Source organism: Uranotaenia lowii, chromosome 3 (genome assembly GCF_029784155.1).
Source record: "Uranotaenia lowii strain MFRU-FL chromosome 3, ASM2978415v1, whole genome shotgun sequence".
NCBI lineage: Eukaryota > Metazoa > Arthropoda > Insecta > Diptera > Culicidae > Uranotaenia > Uranotaenia lowii.
Window position 1 is genome coordinate 147304560 of NC_073693.1, and position 18214 is coordinate 147322773.

The 18214-nt window shown below is 32.1% G+C and overlaps 1 protein-coding gene across 2 annotated transcripts in view; it reads right to left on the reverse strand.

Moving 5' to 3' along the window:
* LOC129757203 (uncharacterized) overlaps nucleotides 1-18214 on the reverse strand; it is a 483998-nt gene that overhangs the window by 90867 nt on the left and 374917 nt on the right. For both annotated transcript variants that reach the window (XM_055754336.1, XM_055754337.1), the window contains exon 5: nucleotides 8836-8915. In XM_055754336.1, the coding sequence (XP_055610311.1) occupies nucleotides 8836-8915 (80 nt within the window). The remainder of the gene's footprint in view (nucleotides 1-8835; nucleotides 8916-18214) is intronic.

Genomic DNA, 18214 nt, shown 5'->3' on the forward strand with positions numbered 1-18214 from the left:
ATCAGTGCTTTAAGATTGCAAGGTCATTTTCAGTCAATTTGTTTTTGGGATTTTCATTCGCAAGGATGATTCATCGCTCAAGATTTTTCAATCGTTATTCAAATAACGATTGAAAAATCTTGAGAAATGAATCATCATTGCGGATGAAAATAACTAAAAATCAGCAACTTAGAGAAAGCTGGCAAAAATAATTTGACTCCTTTTTGTCATTTTTACCGAAACTAAACTCTGGAATAAGTTTTTGACAATTTGTTCCCAACACAAAAATTTGCCAAAAAGATTCAAAGTTTTAAAGAAAAATACCGTTTATTGTATGTTAATCCTTCGATTTTATGTATAAAAATACGGAGAAAAACAATTTGAAATTAGCTCTGATTTCTTTCTTCTTCTTCCTTCTGATTGAATTTTTAAATCAAATTTACCAAGGTTCTTTAGGTAAACAATGCTTCAATCAGAATATTATCATGTGCAGTAATCATTTTAAATGGTTTGAAATCTTGCTGAAATATCATTTTTTTTTTAAATATATCTTTATTTGTACCAATTCATCATTACATTTATATTACATTAATACATTAAATTAGGTGTTCAGTTCAATAATGAACTTTCAGAGCCCTTTAGTTAAATAATCACTAACATTTATTTATTTGACTTAAATTTGCTGAGCGCAATCAAGCATTTTTATAAAGGGGAACATCCTGTCGTGTAAAAAATATTTTAAACTTAAAACTAAAAACTAAAGCTATCCTAAAATTAAACTAATTGTAGAGAGAGCGAATCTCTGCGATGAAAGACTGCATCGATTTGCCTCTGAAGTTGGAGATTATTTTGTTGGCCATCTCTTCGATAGTTTCAATGCCTGCAATCCGATGAAGATCTTCGGTGCTGTGCCAAGGTGGAAGCCGCAAAATCATTTTCAGAACCTTGTTCTGAATCCTCTGGATGGCCTTCTTCCTCGTCGCGCAGTAGCTAGACCAAATCGGAACTGCATACATTATCGCTGGTCGGAAGACTGGCTTGTAAATAAGCATCTTATTCTTCAGGCACAGTCGGGATTTCCTGTTGATGAGAGAATAAAGAGATTTAGTGTATTTATTACATTAAGATTGAATATCTTCAATGTGATTTTTAAAAGTAAGATTCCGATCAAGTGTAAGTCCCAAGTACTTCACGTTATCAGACCATTTTAATGAAACCCCATTAAAAGTTATGGAATGATTTTCATTAGGTTTTAAAAAATTTGCTCTTGGCTTATGGGGAAATAAAATAAGTTGAGTTTTAGAAGCGTTAGGAGAAATTTTCCACATTTTCAAGTAATTCAAAAAGGAATTTAAATTTTGTTGCAATCTACTGCGTACCATCCGTAAATTTCGACCTTTGGCTGAAAGCAAAGTATCATCTGCAAATAGTCTTCTACCTTTTCCTTCTGGTACATCAGGAAGATCAGAAGTAAAAATAGGCCGCCTCTAGGCCGCCGACCGTGGCCTAGAGGATAGCATTCCAGTCTTCTAAGCCAGAGGTCATGAGATCGAGTCTCGGTCACGGCATACATAGTACACTTTCTGTGGGCTAGTGGTGTTAGCATTAGTAAGATGCTAGCCATTATATCCTTGAAAGATGTATGCTTTAGTCTTAAGTAGAATTTAGATCTCTTCAAAGAAAAATGAAGTTTCACTGAGATCATATATGTGTGTGTTCGTTTTTTAAATATTGTATAAAATTGGCCCAAGTATACTGCCCTGAGGGACACCAGCTCTAATGGGTGTCCTTTCAGAGCATGCATTTTGATAGCTTACTTGTAAGGTTCGGCTTGTCAAATAATTTTGAGTTATTTTGGTGAGATATACAGGAAAATCAAATCGAGCTAATTTAGCTACTTAACCTTTGTGCCAAACACTGTCAAAAGCTTTTTCAATATCAAGAAGAGCAACACCAGTTGAATAACCTTCAGATTTGCTAGCGTTAATCATATTAGTTACACTCAAAAGTTGATGTGTAGTAGAATGTCCATGACGAAAACCAAATTGTTCATCAGGGAAAATAAAATTCTGATTAATGTGAATCATCATTCTATTCAAAATAACTCTCTCAAATAGTTTACTTAAAGAAGGAAGCAAACTAATTGGTCGATAACTTGAAGGCTCTGAAGCACTTTTTCCAGGTTTTAAAATTGGAGTTACTTTGGCATTTTTCCATTTATTGGGAAAATAAGCCAAATGAAAACATTTATTGAAGATTTTAACTAAAAAATTTAAAGTGCTTTCAGGCAACTTTTTAATAAGAATATAGAAAATCCCATCTTCCCCTGGAGCTTTCATATTTTTAAATTTTTTGAAAATCAATTTAAGTTCATCAATATTTGTCTCACAAGAACTTTCAAATACATTTTGTTTAGAAAGAATATCATCAAATTCAAGGGAAATTTGAGCATCAATTGGACTTACAACGTTTAAATTAAAATCATGAGCAGACTCAAATTGTTGGGCTAATTTTCGAGCTTTTTCTGCATTAGTTAAAAGAAGTTTATCCCCATCTTTCAAAGTAGGAATTGGCTTCTGGGGCTTTTTCAGAATTTTAGTTAATTTCCAAAATGGCTTTGAGTAGGGTTTTATGTCCTCTACTGCTTTAGCAAAATTTTCATTACGAATGAAATTTAAACGACGTTTGATCTCTTTTTGAAGGTCGCAATAAATTAATTTCAAATAAGGATCCCTAGTTCGTTGAAATTGGCGTCGACGAATGTTTTTCAGTCGTATCAAAAACTGAAGATCATCATCAATTAAAGGTTGATTAAATTTATGTTTAACTTTGGGTATTGAAGCGGCTTTAGCATTGACTATTGAAGTTGTCAAATTTTCTACAGCCAAATCAATATCTTCTATTGAATTCAGTGGAACGTTTACATCTAAATTACGTTCAATAAAATTCATATATCGCTCCCAGTTAGCCTTTTGAAAGTTAAAAGCTGATTTTAAAGGGTTTTCAATGGGACTTTGGGATAAAGAAAATGTTACTGGAAGGTGGTCTGAATCGAGGTCCGCATGAGTAACTAATTGACTACAATGCTCGCCTAAATCCGTTAGAACCAAATCAATTGTGGAGGGATTTCTAATTGAAGAAAAACAAGTATGCCCATTAGGATTTTCAACAGTATAATAACCTGCAGAGCAGTCATTAAACAAAATATTCCCATTTTAATTTGATGAAATATTATTCCAAGATCGGTGTTTTGCATTAAAGTCACCAATAATAAAAAAATTAGATTTATTTCTGGTGAGTTTTTGTAAATCTCCCTTCAAAAAATTTTTCTGTTCACCGCTGCATTGGAAAGGCAAATATGCGGCAACAATTATAATTTTCCCCATAGAAGTTTCTAATTAAATTCCAATTGTTTCTAAGACTTTTGTATTGAAAGAAGGAAGAAGTCTAAATTTGAGACGACTATTGATGACAATAGCTACACCCCCACCTTGTCGATCAAGTCGATCATTTCGTAAAATTTTAAAGAAAGCATTGCTTTTCAAGTTATTGTCTGGCTTTAAAAAAGTTTCAGTGATGGCAGCAATATGTATGTTTTGAGTTTTCAAAAATAAAAAGAATTCATCCTGGTTAGCCAGCAAAGATCTAGCGTTCCAATTCATAATATTTAAACATCTATTTGGATCCATGAGGGAATCGCAAAGTCATAATAATTTGTTAGCATAATTAAAAGAAGTTTGGAAAGCTTCAAACATTGAATTTGCTTTCAACATAAGTTGCATCATTTCCATTAAATTTTGATGCAAAAATTTTAATTTTTCCTCAGTAATCTCACCCAAATCAACAAAATTGTTAGGATCAGAAAATGAAGGAGAAGTACAAGTATTTGAATTTCGGGGATTTTCCCAAGCCTTCGCATGAACGTTGAGACTTGGTTTTTTCCCAATTTTATTAGTTAAACCTGAAGAGGGCAACCCATTTTCAACCACCTCTGAGAACGATAAACAACGAGTCTGTGGCGCAGAATCAGCCCAGGTAACATTAAAATCACTTCGGGTATTACCCAGCCGTGATTCCAATGTAGGCCGAGGCTGACCGCGAACAGGCAGGTTGTTTGCCGGTCTGACGTGTGTAGACGAAAAAGAGGAAGGAGGAGAAGAAACTTTTCTGGAAACTTTGGGGTTTTTCCTAGAAGCAACAATTTTTGCCCTAACGGGACAATCTAGAGAATTCGAGGAATGATTACCTGCGCAATTCGCACACTTAAAAAATTCTGTTTTTGGCTTATCACCACCAAAAAGGCATTTAGATTTTTCATGATCGAATGAGCCGCAAAACATGCATCTGGCATTCATTCTACAATTTTTAGTGCCATGACAAAAAGCTTGACAACGACGACATTGCGTAATATTTTGAAGAAAATTGGTAGAAGATTTACGAAAAGGTTCGAATTTGACTCGACAATGAAACATAAGACGAGCCTTTTCAAGAATTTGCAAATTATTAACCTGATCCTTTTTAAAATGGATCAAATAAAGTTCAGGAGCAAAACCAACACTACTGGTATTATTCGTGTTGGTTCTTTTCCTCATTTGAATTACTTGAATTGGAGAAAAACCTAACAAAGAATTTAATTCAGCTGTGATCTCATCCGGTGTCTGATCGCCAGTGAGACCACGAAGTACAACTTTAAATGGACGATCACTTCTAGTGTCGTACGTAAAAAATTGGTGTTTTTTATTATTCAAATAATTTAAAACCTTTTGAAAATCATTAAAAGATTCCGCCAATATACGAGCAGTTCCCCTTCGACCGATCTGAAAAGAAATCTTCACATCCTTGACGGAAGTGACGATTTCTTTTCTAAAGGTATTGAAGTCAGGAATCGTGACCGTTATTGGTGGAATCTTTTCGTTTTTAAGAGTATAAGAAGAAGAAGGTTTCTTAGTACTCTTATCAGAATTAAATATGAATATTTCCTCATCACCGATGTTATGAAGGACATCGAATGAATTGGAAATTTCAACTTTTTTAGGCGATGGACCTGAATTAGGTTCGGCAATCCGTTTTCTCCCGGCCCTTGAGCCGGCCGAAGACTTCCCCATGCTGGAAAGAAAAGAGAAAAATATGAATAAAAGAAAATAAAAATAATTATAGCACTGAAAAGTGCTGATTGAAAAACAGGTAAGGAAAAAATAAATAATGTAAAAATGTTCCTGCAGGTACACAGCAACGATACGATGCTCCGGCGTACGTGTTGACGGCTCAACGGTACAGATGGAAGTGAGCTGAAATATCATGATTAATTCTAAAACATGATGTTTGTCTTAGTAAAAAACGCATCAAAGTGTTCTGAAGATTTATTTCAGTTTCAAAGTTCAGTTTCCATGTTTGACGTTTGCGATAGTGCTTCTTCTTCTTCAGGAAGAGTTGAGAAAATCCATAATAAGTCTGAACGAGCAATAAGGCATTTCCCCACTTGTCAAATGAACAGCTGATTTCTCATGTTTACAATTTTAGGCACCTGGTGGTAGGGTAAAAATAACAACAGCACTACGCATGTTCAATGGCCGGATAGTGACGAAACCAAATTGGCGGTGCAATAGTAATGGTTATGCAAAATTTTTAATTTTTTAAACTACCCTAAATTAAATAACTGTAGACTTGAAATACTTTGAAGGTAATGTTGATGTTATGTAATGGTAAATTAAACAAATAAATTCCTTTGAAGAAAAAATTGAACAGTGCTAATCTCCCAAGTTCAAAATGGCGGCCAGTTGGTGTTTACATTTTTCAAAACATAAACAAAAAGCTACCCTACCACCTGGGGGAGGAAGACTGAAATTTGCTGCATCGTTTTCTGCATAGTTTTTTTATTGTTCGGCAAAAAGCCAGCAATTGTTGAAAAGATTTGTAATCGTTCAAATTTTAACTTACGATGATCAGTTTCGTGTAGTGAGTCATGTAACTCAGTTGTTTAGGTGCTAAATTTAGATTTAGCTATATTTTTAGAACAACCATTAATCAAGCCATTTTTATTTATCAGCTTCAAAACTTTGACGAAATTTGAGCGACATAATACGCCTGATCATGCAGGAATTTACCAGAGCAAAGCAAAACCTAATTAAATCATTGTTTTATGCAAAACAAGTGCTTTTCAGCATGAAAAAAGTTTTATTAAAAATTACTAAATAAAAAAGTAAAATTTTGAACCTTCGCACTGGTCGGTAGATTGATGAGAGAAATTTGACGTTTGAAATTTTTTTTTCTTTTTTTATTCAGTCTTCCTCCCCCAGCCTACCACCATCTGTCTCAGGAAATACTCTATAACGTCGTTATCTTTCAAACAGTAAGTAAAAACAAATAATATCAAAATTCGAAATATCTCATCAGTAATCTCGTTCCTATTTCAGAAACAACTCCTTCAAATTGGCGATGCGGCCAAGGGGCCTAAATGTAAATATTCTTGAATGGGTAGGCTTCCCACAAACCGAAAAACCTGTTCGTGGCACTCAATCAATACTTCATCTTAAATTTTTTTATCTTGACTGATAAAACTGGTTATCTAGAAATTATTTGCGAAATTAAAAAATGTGTGCAAACAACCGCCGGACACAGGAGTATTTCACCCAAAAACCTGACCAAAACTCAAAATTTAAATTTCATTGGTCACTTTTATGTCAATGTTTATTTGATTTTTTAATAAATTTAGCACCATGTACCGGTCATTTTTTCGTCTACTGATTTATTTCTGAGCTGTCAAAACTTAAGTTTTTTATGAGATAGAATTTTTCTACAAATCGTTGAATCAGCGCGACTCAGTCAAATCTATGAATAATACTTTCTTAGCTGACTAAAAATGAAAAGTTTAAATGGAGAACTTCAATAGAGGGATGTTAAATAATTTTAAAAGTAAAAGATAAAAATCGATGATTACAGAGACAGTATACGATGCTTTGAAAATTCTTCTATTTATTTTATGTTTTAAACGATGATTTTTAACAGATTAGTATTTTTTTCTTCCCAGCAAGTCCCGGCAAAATGTTTGATATTATTTTAAAATTGATATTTTTTAAATTTGAAGTTGAAAAACCGTTATTGTTTTTTTCCACTAAAAAGTAACCTTAGCATTTGTTTTATTTTATTTGAAGCTCAAAGAAATTTATGTTCTTTTTCGAATATTTTTTATTATTAGGTATTTCATTTTTCAAAACAATTAATAAGAAATCAAGTTTTTTTTTTAATTTTATAACTTTTTTAACCTGAATGATTTAACATGTCATAGAAATGTTAGAAAATTTCTAAAATTAGAAAATTTCTAAAAATTATGAAAAATTACAAAATTCTACTCACACTGAAAATTCCGTCATATATGATGCTTCTTATTATTAACATCATATATGAGGCAATCGGAGCCAAAGGGATATAAGTGCAAAAATTGCCGATTTTGAGTTAATGATGCCAAACGATTTTTCATATTTCAAACTGTATCTAGTATCTGATGAGTTTTTTTTTCAGATTTTTTGATTTTTTTAAAATACTTTTATCTTTAAATGAAAAATGCAAATTTTAGAAAAATGTATAGAATATAACCAAACACAACTTTTCTCGAAATAAGCTTTTATGCACACCCCTTTGGCTCCCGAAGCCTGATATGATGTAAATTTACAGATTTTTTTAGGTAGTGTTTAGAGAAGCAGAGTCTGAAATGCGGAGAGCTTATTTTTATCAGAAAACAGTGGCACAAAAGTCGTGCTTTTCATCAAACAACGAAAAAATACCTTAACAAAGGTATTGAGTATTTCTGTTATTTTAATGATTTTAATACCAGATGGAGGCAGGACGAAGTGCGCCATGTCTTATTAATCTACAAACATTTTTCATATTTGTTTAAATTTATTTTAAGTTCCCATTTAAACTCTTATAAAAAATTAAAATTTTGATAAAAAAATGGATTAAAATCCCAAAAAATAAAAGAATTGAAAAAAATCCAAATAAACGAAGAATGAATGAACTTTTAACAAGACTGTCAGTCAAAACACTCAAAACTGTGCCATTTGTCCATCTATGAAGTAATATTTAAATGTTTTAACCTGCAATGCACTTTCGGGACAATAAATTCGATAAAACTCTTATGAAATGTTTACGCTTTTGTATTTTGACTTTTTTAACTTATACTTTCCTTATGACCTCAACCGTTGTATAATTAAATTGATTTAAACTTTATAAACAAAATTAAGCGGCTAATGATATATTTAGCTCAGTTGGAAAGTCAGTTGCTTCCTGAGCCGATGTCCGTGAGTTCGAGCCCAAGAGTGAACTTCGAACACAGTTGACACAGAATGACATAAAAATGTTAAAACGACTATTATCGAACCAAAAAAAAATATATATACAAAATTAAAATGTTCCGTCGTTTCTTTTTTCAATCATGTCGCTCTAAAAGCATTTATATTTATCAACGGTTTCCGCAGTTGGTTTTGCTGATAAAGCCAATCAAAAAAGAAATGCTATCTTGGCTGTCTTGTTCCTTTTTCCTAATTTCTCCTTATCACGGTAATTGTTAAACCTGTTGGTGCAAAAAATCTATCTCCCCGAACTGAAACCCCTGTCAAAAAGGAGATTTGAAAAATCAGGGCTAAAGAGGAAAAAAAGCGAAAAAAATCAAACCCTCCAAATTGGGAAAAGTGCCGGAAATTGACGGTTGAGTGGCCGTGGAACCGAAACAAGCCTGTCTCAGATAAAAATACCTTCTAGTAAAAAACGCAAGAAAAAAATAAAGTCAAGGAGGAAAAGACCCTTGACGGCTGCGATGGGAAACTATATTGTCCAAGGGAGTGATGGAAATTCAATTACCTGACAAACGCATTGTGTTCGACAATCCAATTTGAATGTTTCTCCGTGGAGGTATGTCGTATTCCCCACCGTACAGCTACCTGAAAAATTCAAAGAAGTTAAGAAGTTCAACTTAGAGAGGCATCTATCGGAATTGGGCGCTTAATCTGTCGGACTCAAGTGTAAGATGTATCAAAAGTAAAATGAAATAGGTCTATATATATAGAGGGAAATAAGATATATTCCCACAAATTTAATTTTTTTAAACAAAAAATCTCCTCCCAATCAATGAAAAAAAATGTTATTTTTAAAATATTTTTGGTAGAAATACATAAAATAAATTAGGTTGAGTCTTTCCGGAAAAAACCGCTTCAGCTTAGCTCCGTCCCGAAATCGGTCATTTCCCATCAATTTTGCGAATTGACATTATATCCGCCCAATGAAGAGGAGAAAGCAATCGATCGTTCAAGTGATACTTAACTGGATTCAATTTCCGGTGGGTAAAACGCATTATTTGGTCAGCGTATCATCACACAGACGTAGATTGATGGCCAAATATTTGATGGATTCGGATGACTGAAAGAAACAATTTCGCCACGCTCTGAAACGTTCTCCAATATTGGATTATTTGCAGTTTTTTTTGTTGTTCTGCTATGAACATACGTTATGAACGGTTATTGATTGAAGTGTCAGCGAATTTTTCAATTGTGGTCGCGGTTTTCCGAGTAATGTTCCCACCGAAAACGTTATTCAACGCAGGGGCTCAATTTCCACATCATTCATCTAAGCCGGTGAATGAAGTGGTAAAATGCCAGCAGCTTTCATGTTATATCGAATTGGTTTCTTCTCGAGAAAGGCTGAAGCAAATGGAACCGAAAAATGAAAAACTCAATTCGCATAACAAGCACGTTTCGCAAATTTACTCCAATCGATGCTGGCTAATAGCTTCCTCGGAATGGCCCTTTTTCAACTTGGCAACTAAGCTTCAGGTACGGCTTAAATTTGACTTTTATTTACTAGGTTCAGCGAGTTTCTGAGATGCTTTTCAATCTTCAAAGTGATTAGGAATCGTGTAATTTCTTAAAAAAAATTCTTTCTTATTTTAGAGCCCCCGATTGAAATACTTATGTATCAGAAAAGGATGATCCATTATGCTTTATTCACGGACAAAAATTATCGAAAAATATATGCGTTGATGAGGCCAGACCATATACAAATGTACACTAGTGATTATTATATTACAAGTAAAAAAAATAATTTTAAAGAATTTTAGCAAAAATTTACCAACATCGATGAACTTGATTCATATATGGTCCATTGCATGACTTCTTACGGAATACAATTTCAGCCTTAAAGATGCGGTATGATGAAATTCCGACTAGTTAAAAAAATTAGCATCATCATCAAATTAGAAAAACAACCACATATTTTTTGTTTAAAGTTCCAAAAACTTATTTGTACACAATCTCAGCTAAATTTGTCTTTATTCAGGAGTGCCTAAGAACGCCGAAAGTTTAAATGTTTTCGAGATATGGTCTTTGTGTAAAATGTCCGTCATAATCTTTGATTAGAATATACACATTTAAAAAAATTCCACAATATTTTGAAATTTTACATTTTAATGGTTTTTTCGATGTGAAAAAGCTTATTTTCAGTGTTTAACATTATTTATTATCAAATGCAAAAAAAAAGATATATTTTAAGCCATGAATTTGTATATGTAGCTGTGGCTACGCTATAGTGCAGTCATTGATACCTAATTTATGTAAATTTATTAGCATTAAGAAGTGATCAAAGAATAACATTGTTGAGATAATTTTTGAATTTGAGCAACGAAAAATGTAAACATAACTATTATGCTAACTTCCTTTTCAAGTCGTTCAATCTTAGCAATATGCGTGCAAAGCCGTTCGTTGTTGGTAACATTCAAGAAAAATTGTTTTTTGTCACTTGAGTTTTTATTTTCGATCTTAAATTCATCAAAGTTAAAGTTTTATCCAACGGTTCAGTATTGGTTAACACTTTCATCAGGGATCTTGTGAGTTATGTGTAGTTAATTTTAACCATTTGTGAAGTGTACAGTGGGTGTTGGTTTTTTTTATTTTCCAGCATTACTTACAAATTTAGTTGATTCTGTATTGCTTTAGTAAAAGCGTGTCGTCCGGTTGTGTTGTGGTGGAGTATAACTGTGAACTAGTAAGATTATGTTTTAGTTGTCTTGTAAAGCTCAGTTCTGTTAGAAATGGGACAGTTAAGCATGCGTGTATCTCAAAAACCATTCGTTTCATCGAAATACTTTCTATGAAGGAAATGAAGACAATCATATGATAATTTATGATAAAATTTGAAAAAAAAATTATCGTTTTTATAAGAAAAATTTCTACTTTATTCTAGGTACCTCCCATTGACCGGCGCACACTTTTTTCAGTCAAGATATTTCATCAGTTTCTCAAACTACTCATACCACGAAACTGAGGGCGATTTAGTGGATATAGCTGTTTCGAAATTAACAAAACTCGATTATTTATGAATCACTTTTAAGCGTTTTAAATAGAATTTCTGCTGGCAAAATCTGACAACAACGATGTAATACCATTATGAGATTGACCTTAAAGTATAATCGGTTAGTGTAGATCGTAGGTTGCATGCAAAATTACACATTTTAGGCTTTAACCAAAGTTTTTGTTTAGGGAAATATTGTTTTTTTTCCACAGGGGCAGAATCTTGGCAAATCATTTAATTTTATACAAATCCCCCAGTAAATACAAACTTTGATATGCTGGGGACTTTGCCACTAGCAGACAAGTTATAGGATTCAAACGCTGGATTTTGTTTGAAATAGGGGTTTTCATAAGTTTTGTCGTCAATCAGAAATCACCTGTTTCATTGCCTCGCTACTGGCTCTACAGCCATGGATTTAGCAAAAAAATGTTTTTTGATGTTAGGTTTAAATGACTCATAGCTAGAGAACACTTTTTTCTTAACGGAGAAAAATTTGAGGGTGATTTTAGCAATGTACAATCAGTATTTCGCTTATTCAATATTAATAATTCTGGTATGAGCCTTGACTTTCCTGATGACCTTTAACCTAGGGTTGCCATCCGTCCCACAAAAGCGGGACATGTCCCGCTTTTTTTCTCGGAGAACTTCTACAAAATAAACTCACTAACACTGGAAAAAAAATCAAATTTAAATCTTTATTTGAATTTTGTGATGAACAGAAAATACATCTTTTTCGCAAAATAAGCAGCATTTTCAAAATTTTATTTTAAACAATAGCTAGAAGTTGGTCACTTTTTGGTAGATTTGTCACTTTTTTAAAGCTGGTCACTCACCAGTTACTTTTTTTTAAATTTGGGTTCTAAAGTAACTATTTTAAAAAAATTTCATCCAAATTTTGTAGGTACTTAAATTATCTGAACTATGTTTTTTTTCTAAATTTTATTCCACAGGTCGGACTTGATTCGATTATTCCTATTTTAAGGCACAATTTCTTTAATAAAAACGCGTTTTTATCAACGTCTATTTTTCATCTTATTCAATGATGCTCTATTACAATTTGTTTTGGTTTTTTAATTATCTTTAATTGGGACAATTAAAACAAAGTGAAGTTTAGTTGTAATGAAAGATTACGAGCTTACACATTAAAATGTGGAATTTAATGCTCGGGAGAATGAATTGGAACATCAATATGTTTTAGTAACAAAATTTTGATTTTTTCCAATAGTCAATTGTTCCAAAAGGGTTTCTTTAATGTCTCATATAATGCCCTTGAAGCCTAAGGGACATAAATGCATAAAAGCATATGTCGAAAAAACTAGCTTTAAATTGTTATGTTTGGCCATTTTCTATATACCGACATATTTTCCGAAAATTTGTTTTTTTTCTGTTGAACGTAGGAGTATTTAAATAAAATACTAAAAATTTGAAAAACTCACCAAATATAGTTTAAAATATAAAGAACCGTTTGAGATTATTAACTTACAACCGACCATGTTTACACTTTGACCACTTTGACTCTGAGGACCTCATACATTTTTGCTTCGTAAATTTCACTCGAGCTTGGACGTTTACCACACACAAAGAGAGTTTCAATACAGGTTTTGAATTTATTATTTTTCGAAAAATTTTCATAAATGTTTTTCGTGAATTTCTCAGGTCCTCAGGTACATCATTTTTGGTTTTAGTTTTTGTAACTAAAAGATGCTAAGTGAGGTGTAAGATTAGATAGCTCAATTCCAGAATAGAATGAACTATCATGCTCATTATCAGATATTTAAAAAAAAATCCCGTAATAACCTAAATGATGAGTTTTTATCATGAAAACGTTACTTTAAAATTTGCTGTAAATATGGATACGTTTTGAACTTAAACCAAAAATAATAAAAAATCTCAGGATCTGAAAAATCAAATAATGACTCTAAGTAAGTCAGTCTAGGAGCTTATAAATCCGCATTAAAAAACTGTTTTTTGTTTAAACAGAACTGACAAATTGATTATTCAACCCTCTGGTTGTTATTTTTGAAGTCTCTGTTGATATAATTTTTGACGTGATGTGGTCACTTATTTTGCCCTAATTTGATTTAAAAGTAATTATTTTGCATCATGGTCGCTTCTAGTCTAGCCATACGGAATAACACTAAAGCACTTAGCATTACAGAAATATTATGATTTAGTTAAGTGTTCTTGAAGCACGTTCAACCAATTTATGAAAAAAATATTGTTTAAATAACTTTAATTATAGATTATAGAGTTATACACATTAATCTTAATTAAAGAAACTGACAATACAATATGTTAAACAGTCAACCTGAAACAATGACCAATCCTAAAAAGGATCATATGGATGTGATGAAGATCTGAAGAAATATCAGATAAAAATAAAATGTACGGTGATGGACATACGCGGGAGTAAGACAAACAAGTCGTACAGAAATTGATCAAATAAAGTAAACATAATTATCCAGAGGATAAATAGTCCCTCCCACTCCTAAAAAAGCGTATGGGGTGGAGGAAGGACCCAAATGGGTCTGTGGGACCATCACAAAACAAAAAGTGCCTTCTATTATAAACCACCTTTTTTGACTCAATTGTCCAAAGTGTATAAATATGGAAGTTTTATTGAGTTTTGAAAGTTTTAAGGAAATTACCAAACCAACTTATTTTTAAACAAATTTCACGAAGGTTTTTTACGCGATATCAAATACACCGTTTACATGTACGACTTGAATTTTTTTTTCTCTCAAATAGCGTGTTTATTCGCGAGAACCGTGGAAAATAACGGTGCATATGGCAAAAAACCATGTAAAAAGAAGTCATGCAAAAATCTTTTTGCAAAATCCATCCGTGTTGAAAAACTTTAGTGTACTTTCTATGAACAACATTGGTTGATGATGCTCGTATAAGTTTGCCTATAAAATTAGGCTTTTTTAAGAGTTTCTTAAATGTCCGCTTTTTTCGGCTGTGTCCCGCTTTTTTTTCGTGAAATGTCCCGCTTTTTTCTGAAAGCATCTGGCAAGCCTACTTTAACCGTAGTTGCCGATCATATGCTTTATTTAAACTTTGTGGACATTTTTGACAATGTTTGCATACTTTCCACCACTCAAACACAGCAATTCTTCGAATAATCAACGGTTTTGTCAGCTCTCAATTTGATAATGACGGATTTTGAAGGAAACTGTGCAAAATATTTTTTTTCTTTTTCTTTAACATAAAAAATATCTCAAAAACGCGTATTTTTAAAATTTTGACAAAAATAGATCTGATAGTACTCTTAACAGGCAGCAAAATGCTGTCAAAATTTTGAATGCCCAATTACTATAAAACAAGCTTTTAGCTAAAAAAAGTGTCCCAATTCTTAAAGAACTTAGCATTATGCCTTCATCATCAAACTAGGAAAAGAACCGCATATTTTTGTTGAAAGTGCCAAAAACTGATTTGTACCAAATTACAGCTCAATTTTACTTTGTTCAGGCGTTGCTAAAAGCGCTCAAAGTTCAAGAGTTTTCGAGATATGTTCTTCGTAAAAATGTTTGTCGTAATCTATAATTTAAAAAAAAAAACATTCAAAAGAATTATACAACTTTTGGAAAAAAAAATATCTTAAAACTTATATTCATATGTTTTGTACATCATTCTTTTGATGAACTACTGTACCTATCAAAGGCTAAAAAAGTTATATTTTAGGCCATGAATTTGTATAGAGCTACGCCATAGTTCAATAAGTGATAAGGAATTCAAATCAGTTTGTTTCTTTACTAGCATTAAGAAGAGAACAAAAATATTTTTTTTTAGAATTACAGACCCCGTTCGTTTTTGGCAACATTCGATTTTGGCAACATTCGATTTTGCAACATCCGATTTTGGCACATGTGCCAAAATCGAACGGTTTTTGGAAACAACATTACCTTTTAGAAAAATTCAGAAAAATTAAGAAAAATTCAAAAAATTTAAAAACAAATTCATACAAAAGACTGAAAATGACAAAAAACAACTAAAAAATGATGAAGAATGACAAAAACAGCAAATCTGACAAATGAAAATAAACATTATAAACAAAACAAGCAAAATGCAAAATGCATCAAAACATGATGAAAAAAAATTGACTACAAATGGTTGGAAATCGACTTATAATAATGTTTTTGATAATAATGATAGTTATTTTGTAAAAAAAACTAAAAAAAAAGTTGAGAAAAAAAACCGTTGCATTTTAGCAACACAAAAGGTGCGGGCGTGTTGCCAAAATCGAACGGGGTCTGTATTGAATTCAAATAACGAAAAATCGTAACAAAACTATTATTCCAACTTCATTTTCAAGTCGTTCATTTTTTCATTTTTGTCAACATTCGTGCGAAGCCGTTTATTCTTAGCATCATTGAAAATCAGTGATCAGTACAAAAGCATTATAAACCGTTTAACGCTAGTTAGTCCGCTAACTTTTGTTAGCGGTTTAGTTTTGCCGCTACAATTTCATTTACCTAGAGAATTAAAATGTTCCGCTACTTTTTGGTTCCGCTGATTGAAGACCGCTTACTTCCATATATTTGTACAAACTCACAGGTTATTGTGGGAGAATGAGGATACTTGATTCCTTCACTTTTTATCGAAACCGGAATGTCTTAAAAATATCAAATGTTTTTTAATAGAACAAAACAGCAATGCTGTTATTTCAACAAGTATTAAAAATTTTATTTTTAGAGTTATTGAACTTTTTGGAAAAATTTACCAAAATATTATTTGAAGATCTTTTTTCAACACTTTAAAATATTTCCCACATGAAATTATCATGATTATAAAGTTAATTCAAATATGTCAATCGTTAGAGTATAATATGAACTTTACTCTTGGATTTTATCGACTTTTTTCGGCGAGTTTTAATATAAAAAACCAATTTTTACCAGTTGTCCAGACGTTTCGAGCTACTCTGGCTTTCGCTCCTCTTCAGTGGACACTAAAATTATATTTTTCTTTAAACATTCAATCTTAATTTTAATTTTTAATTGTAACTTAAAAATTACTGGCCATCGTCTAAACTACTTTGATTTTGGACAGTTTGTTTTGTTTTTCGTTTACATTTGTTTGTCAGTGTCTGTGTTAATTTTGCAATGACAGGGTCGTAAGCAGTTTTAAAATTCAATGAATCCCTTTGTCTATTGACTACATTATCGTCGCCTCTTAAATTAATATAAAATGTTTCGGTTGTTATCCTGGCGTTGTATCCGGCGACTCTTTCCAAAATTTTGGTGTTTTCAAAATCAAATAAATGTCCATTTTCAAGACTATGTTGCGCTAAACCTGTGCTTATTTGTTTTGTAGATACAGTTGTTTTATGTTGTTTTATACGTTTTTCTAAAAACTGGCTAGTTTCACCGATGTATGATTTCCTACATTGTCCACATTTAATTTCATAAACAACATTTATGTTTTTGTTCTTTGGAATTTTGTCTTTTGTTTTTGTGAAAATCATGTTCTTTACCTTGTCTGATTGTCATGATTTTCACAAAAACAAAAGACAAAATTCCAAAGAACAAAAACATAAATGTTGTTTATGAAATAAAATGTGGACAATGTAGGAAATCATACATCGGTGGAACTAGCCAGTTTTTAGAAAAACGTATAAAACAACATAAAACAACTGTATCTACAAAACAAATAAGCACAGGTTTAGCGCAACATAGTCTTGAGAATGGACATTTATTTTGATTTTGAAAACACCAAAATTTTGGAAAGAGTCGCCGGATACAACGCCAGTATAACAACCGAAACATTTTATATTAATTTAAGAGGCGACGATAATGTAGTCAATAGACAAAGGGATTCATTGAATTTTAAAACTGCTTACGACCCTTTCATTGCAAAATTAACACAGACACTGACAAACAAATGTAAACGAAAAACAAAACAAACTGTCCAAAATCAAAGTAGTTTAGACGATGGCCAGTAATTTGTAAGTTCCAATTAAAAATTAAAATTAAGATTGAATGTTTAAAGAAAAATATAATTTTAGTGTCCACTGAAGAGGAGCGAAAGCCAGAGTAGCTCGAAACGTCTGGACAACTGGTAAAAATTGGTTTTTTATATTAAAACTCGCCGAAAAAAAGTCGATAAAATCCAAGAGCAAACATTCGCGGCGTTAAATCCAAATTCAACAATATGAACTTTATAAGGCCATATTTTCAAGGCAATTATAAACATTAATTTTTTTTTAGAAAAAGTTCCCCAAAATGTATTTTATGGGTTCAATTGATTCCTTGAGTCCAAAAAGATATAATTTTCCTCTGAATGGATTGTGATCATTAATTATCACGAAATTACTAGCATTTGTCCAATAATTTATGTTTATCCAATAATTATCTGTTAAAAAGGACTAAAAATACTCTTTTCATCTAAAAAATAGAATATTGCTCATTAAGTATGCAATGACACTAGGGTAGTAGACAAACTGTAAGAATTCTGTTTATCTGACACTAACAAACTGTGAAATGGGAACTAATACAGTCAGCATAGTCACCAGACCTTTTATCTTTGGATTTTGCTTGATTTTAGCCTAAGGTTAGGGCACCTTGAGGAAAGGATCAAGTTTCCATTAGTGAAGGATCAAGTTTCCTTTAATTCAATGCTTCCAGATGATTTACGGATTCATCCATCGTTCTAACTTTTGAGCTAATAAACTTGAAATCACACGTTGTCAGAAAATGTAAAAGACAGCGAGTTGCTAATTTTTTTCCAAAAAGATATGATGAAAGTAATAATAGGGGATCAAGTATCCCCATTCCCCCCTACTGATAGAAGTATGTTTACTTCTAGACTAAGGTTTTTAGAATTAAAAAATCCGGGCATTAGATTTCAAAATTGACGACCGAAATCCGGGCAATATCCGGGCAAATTTTTTCAAAACCCA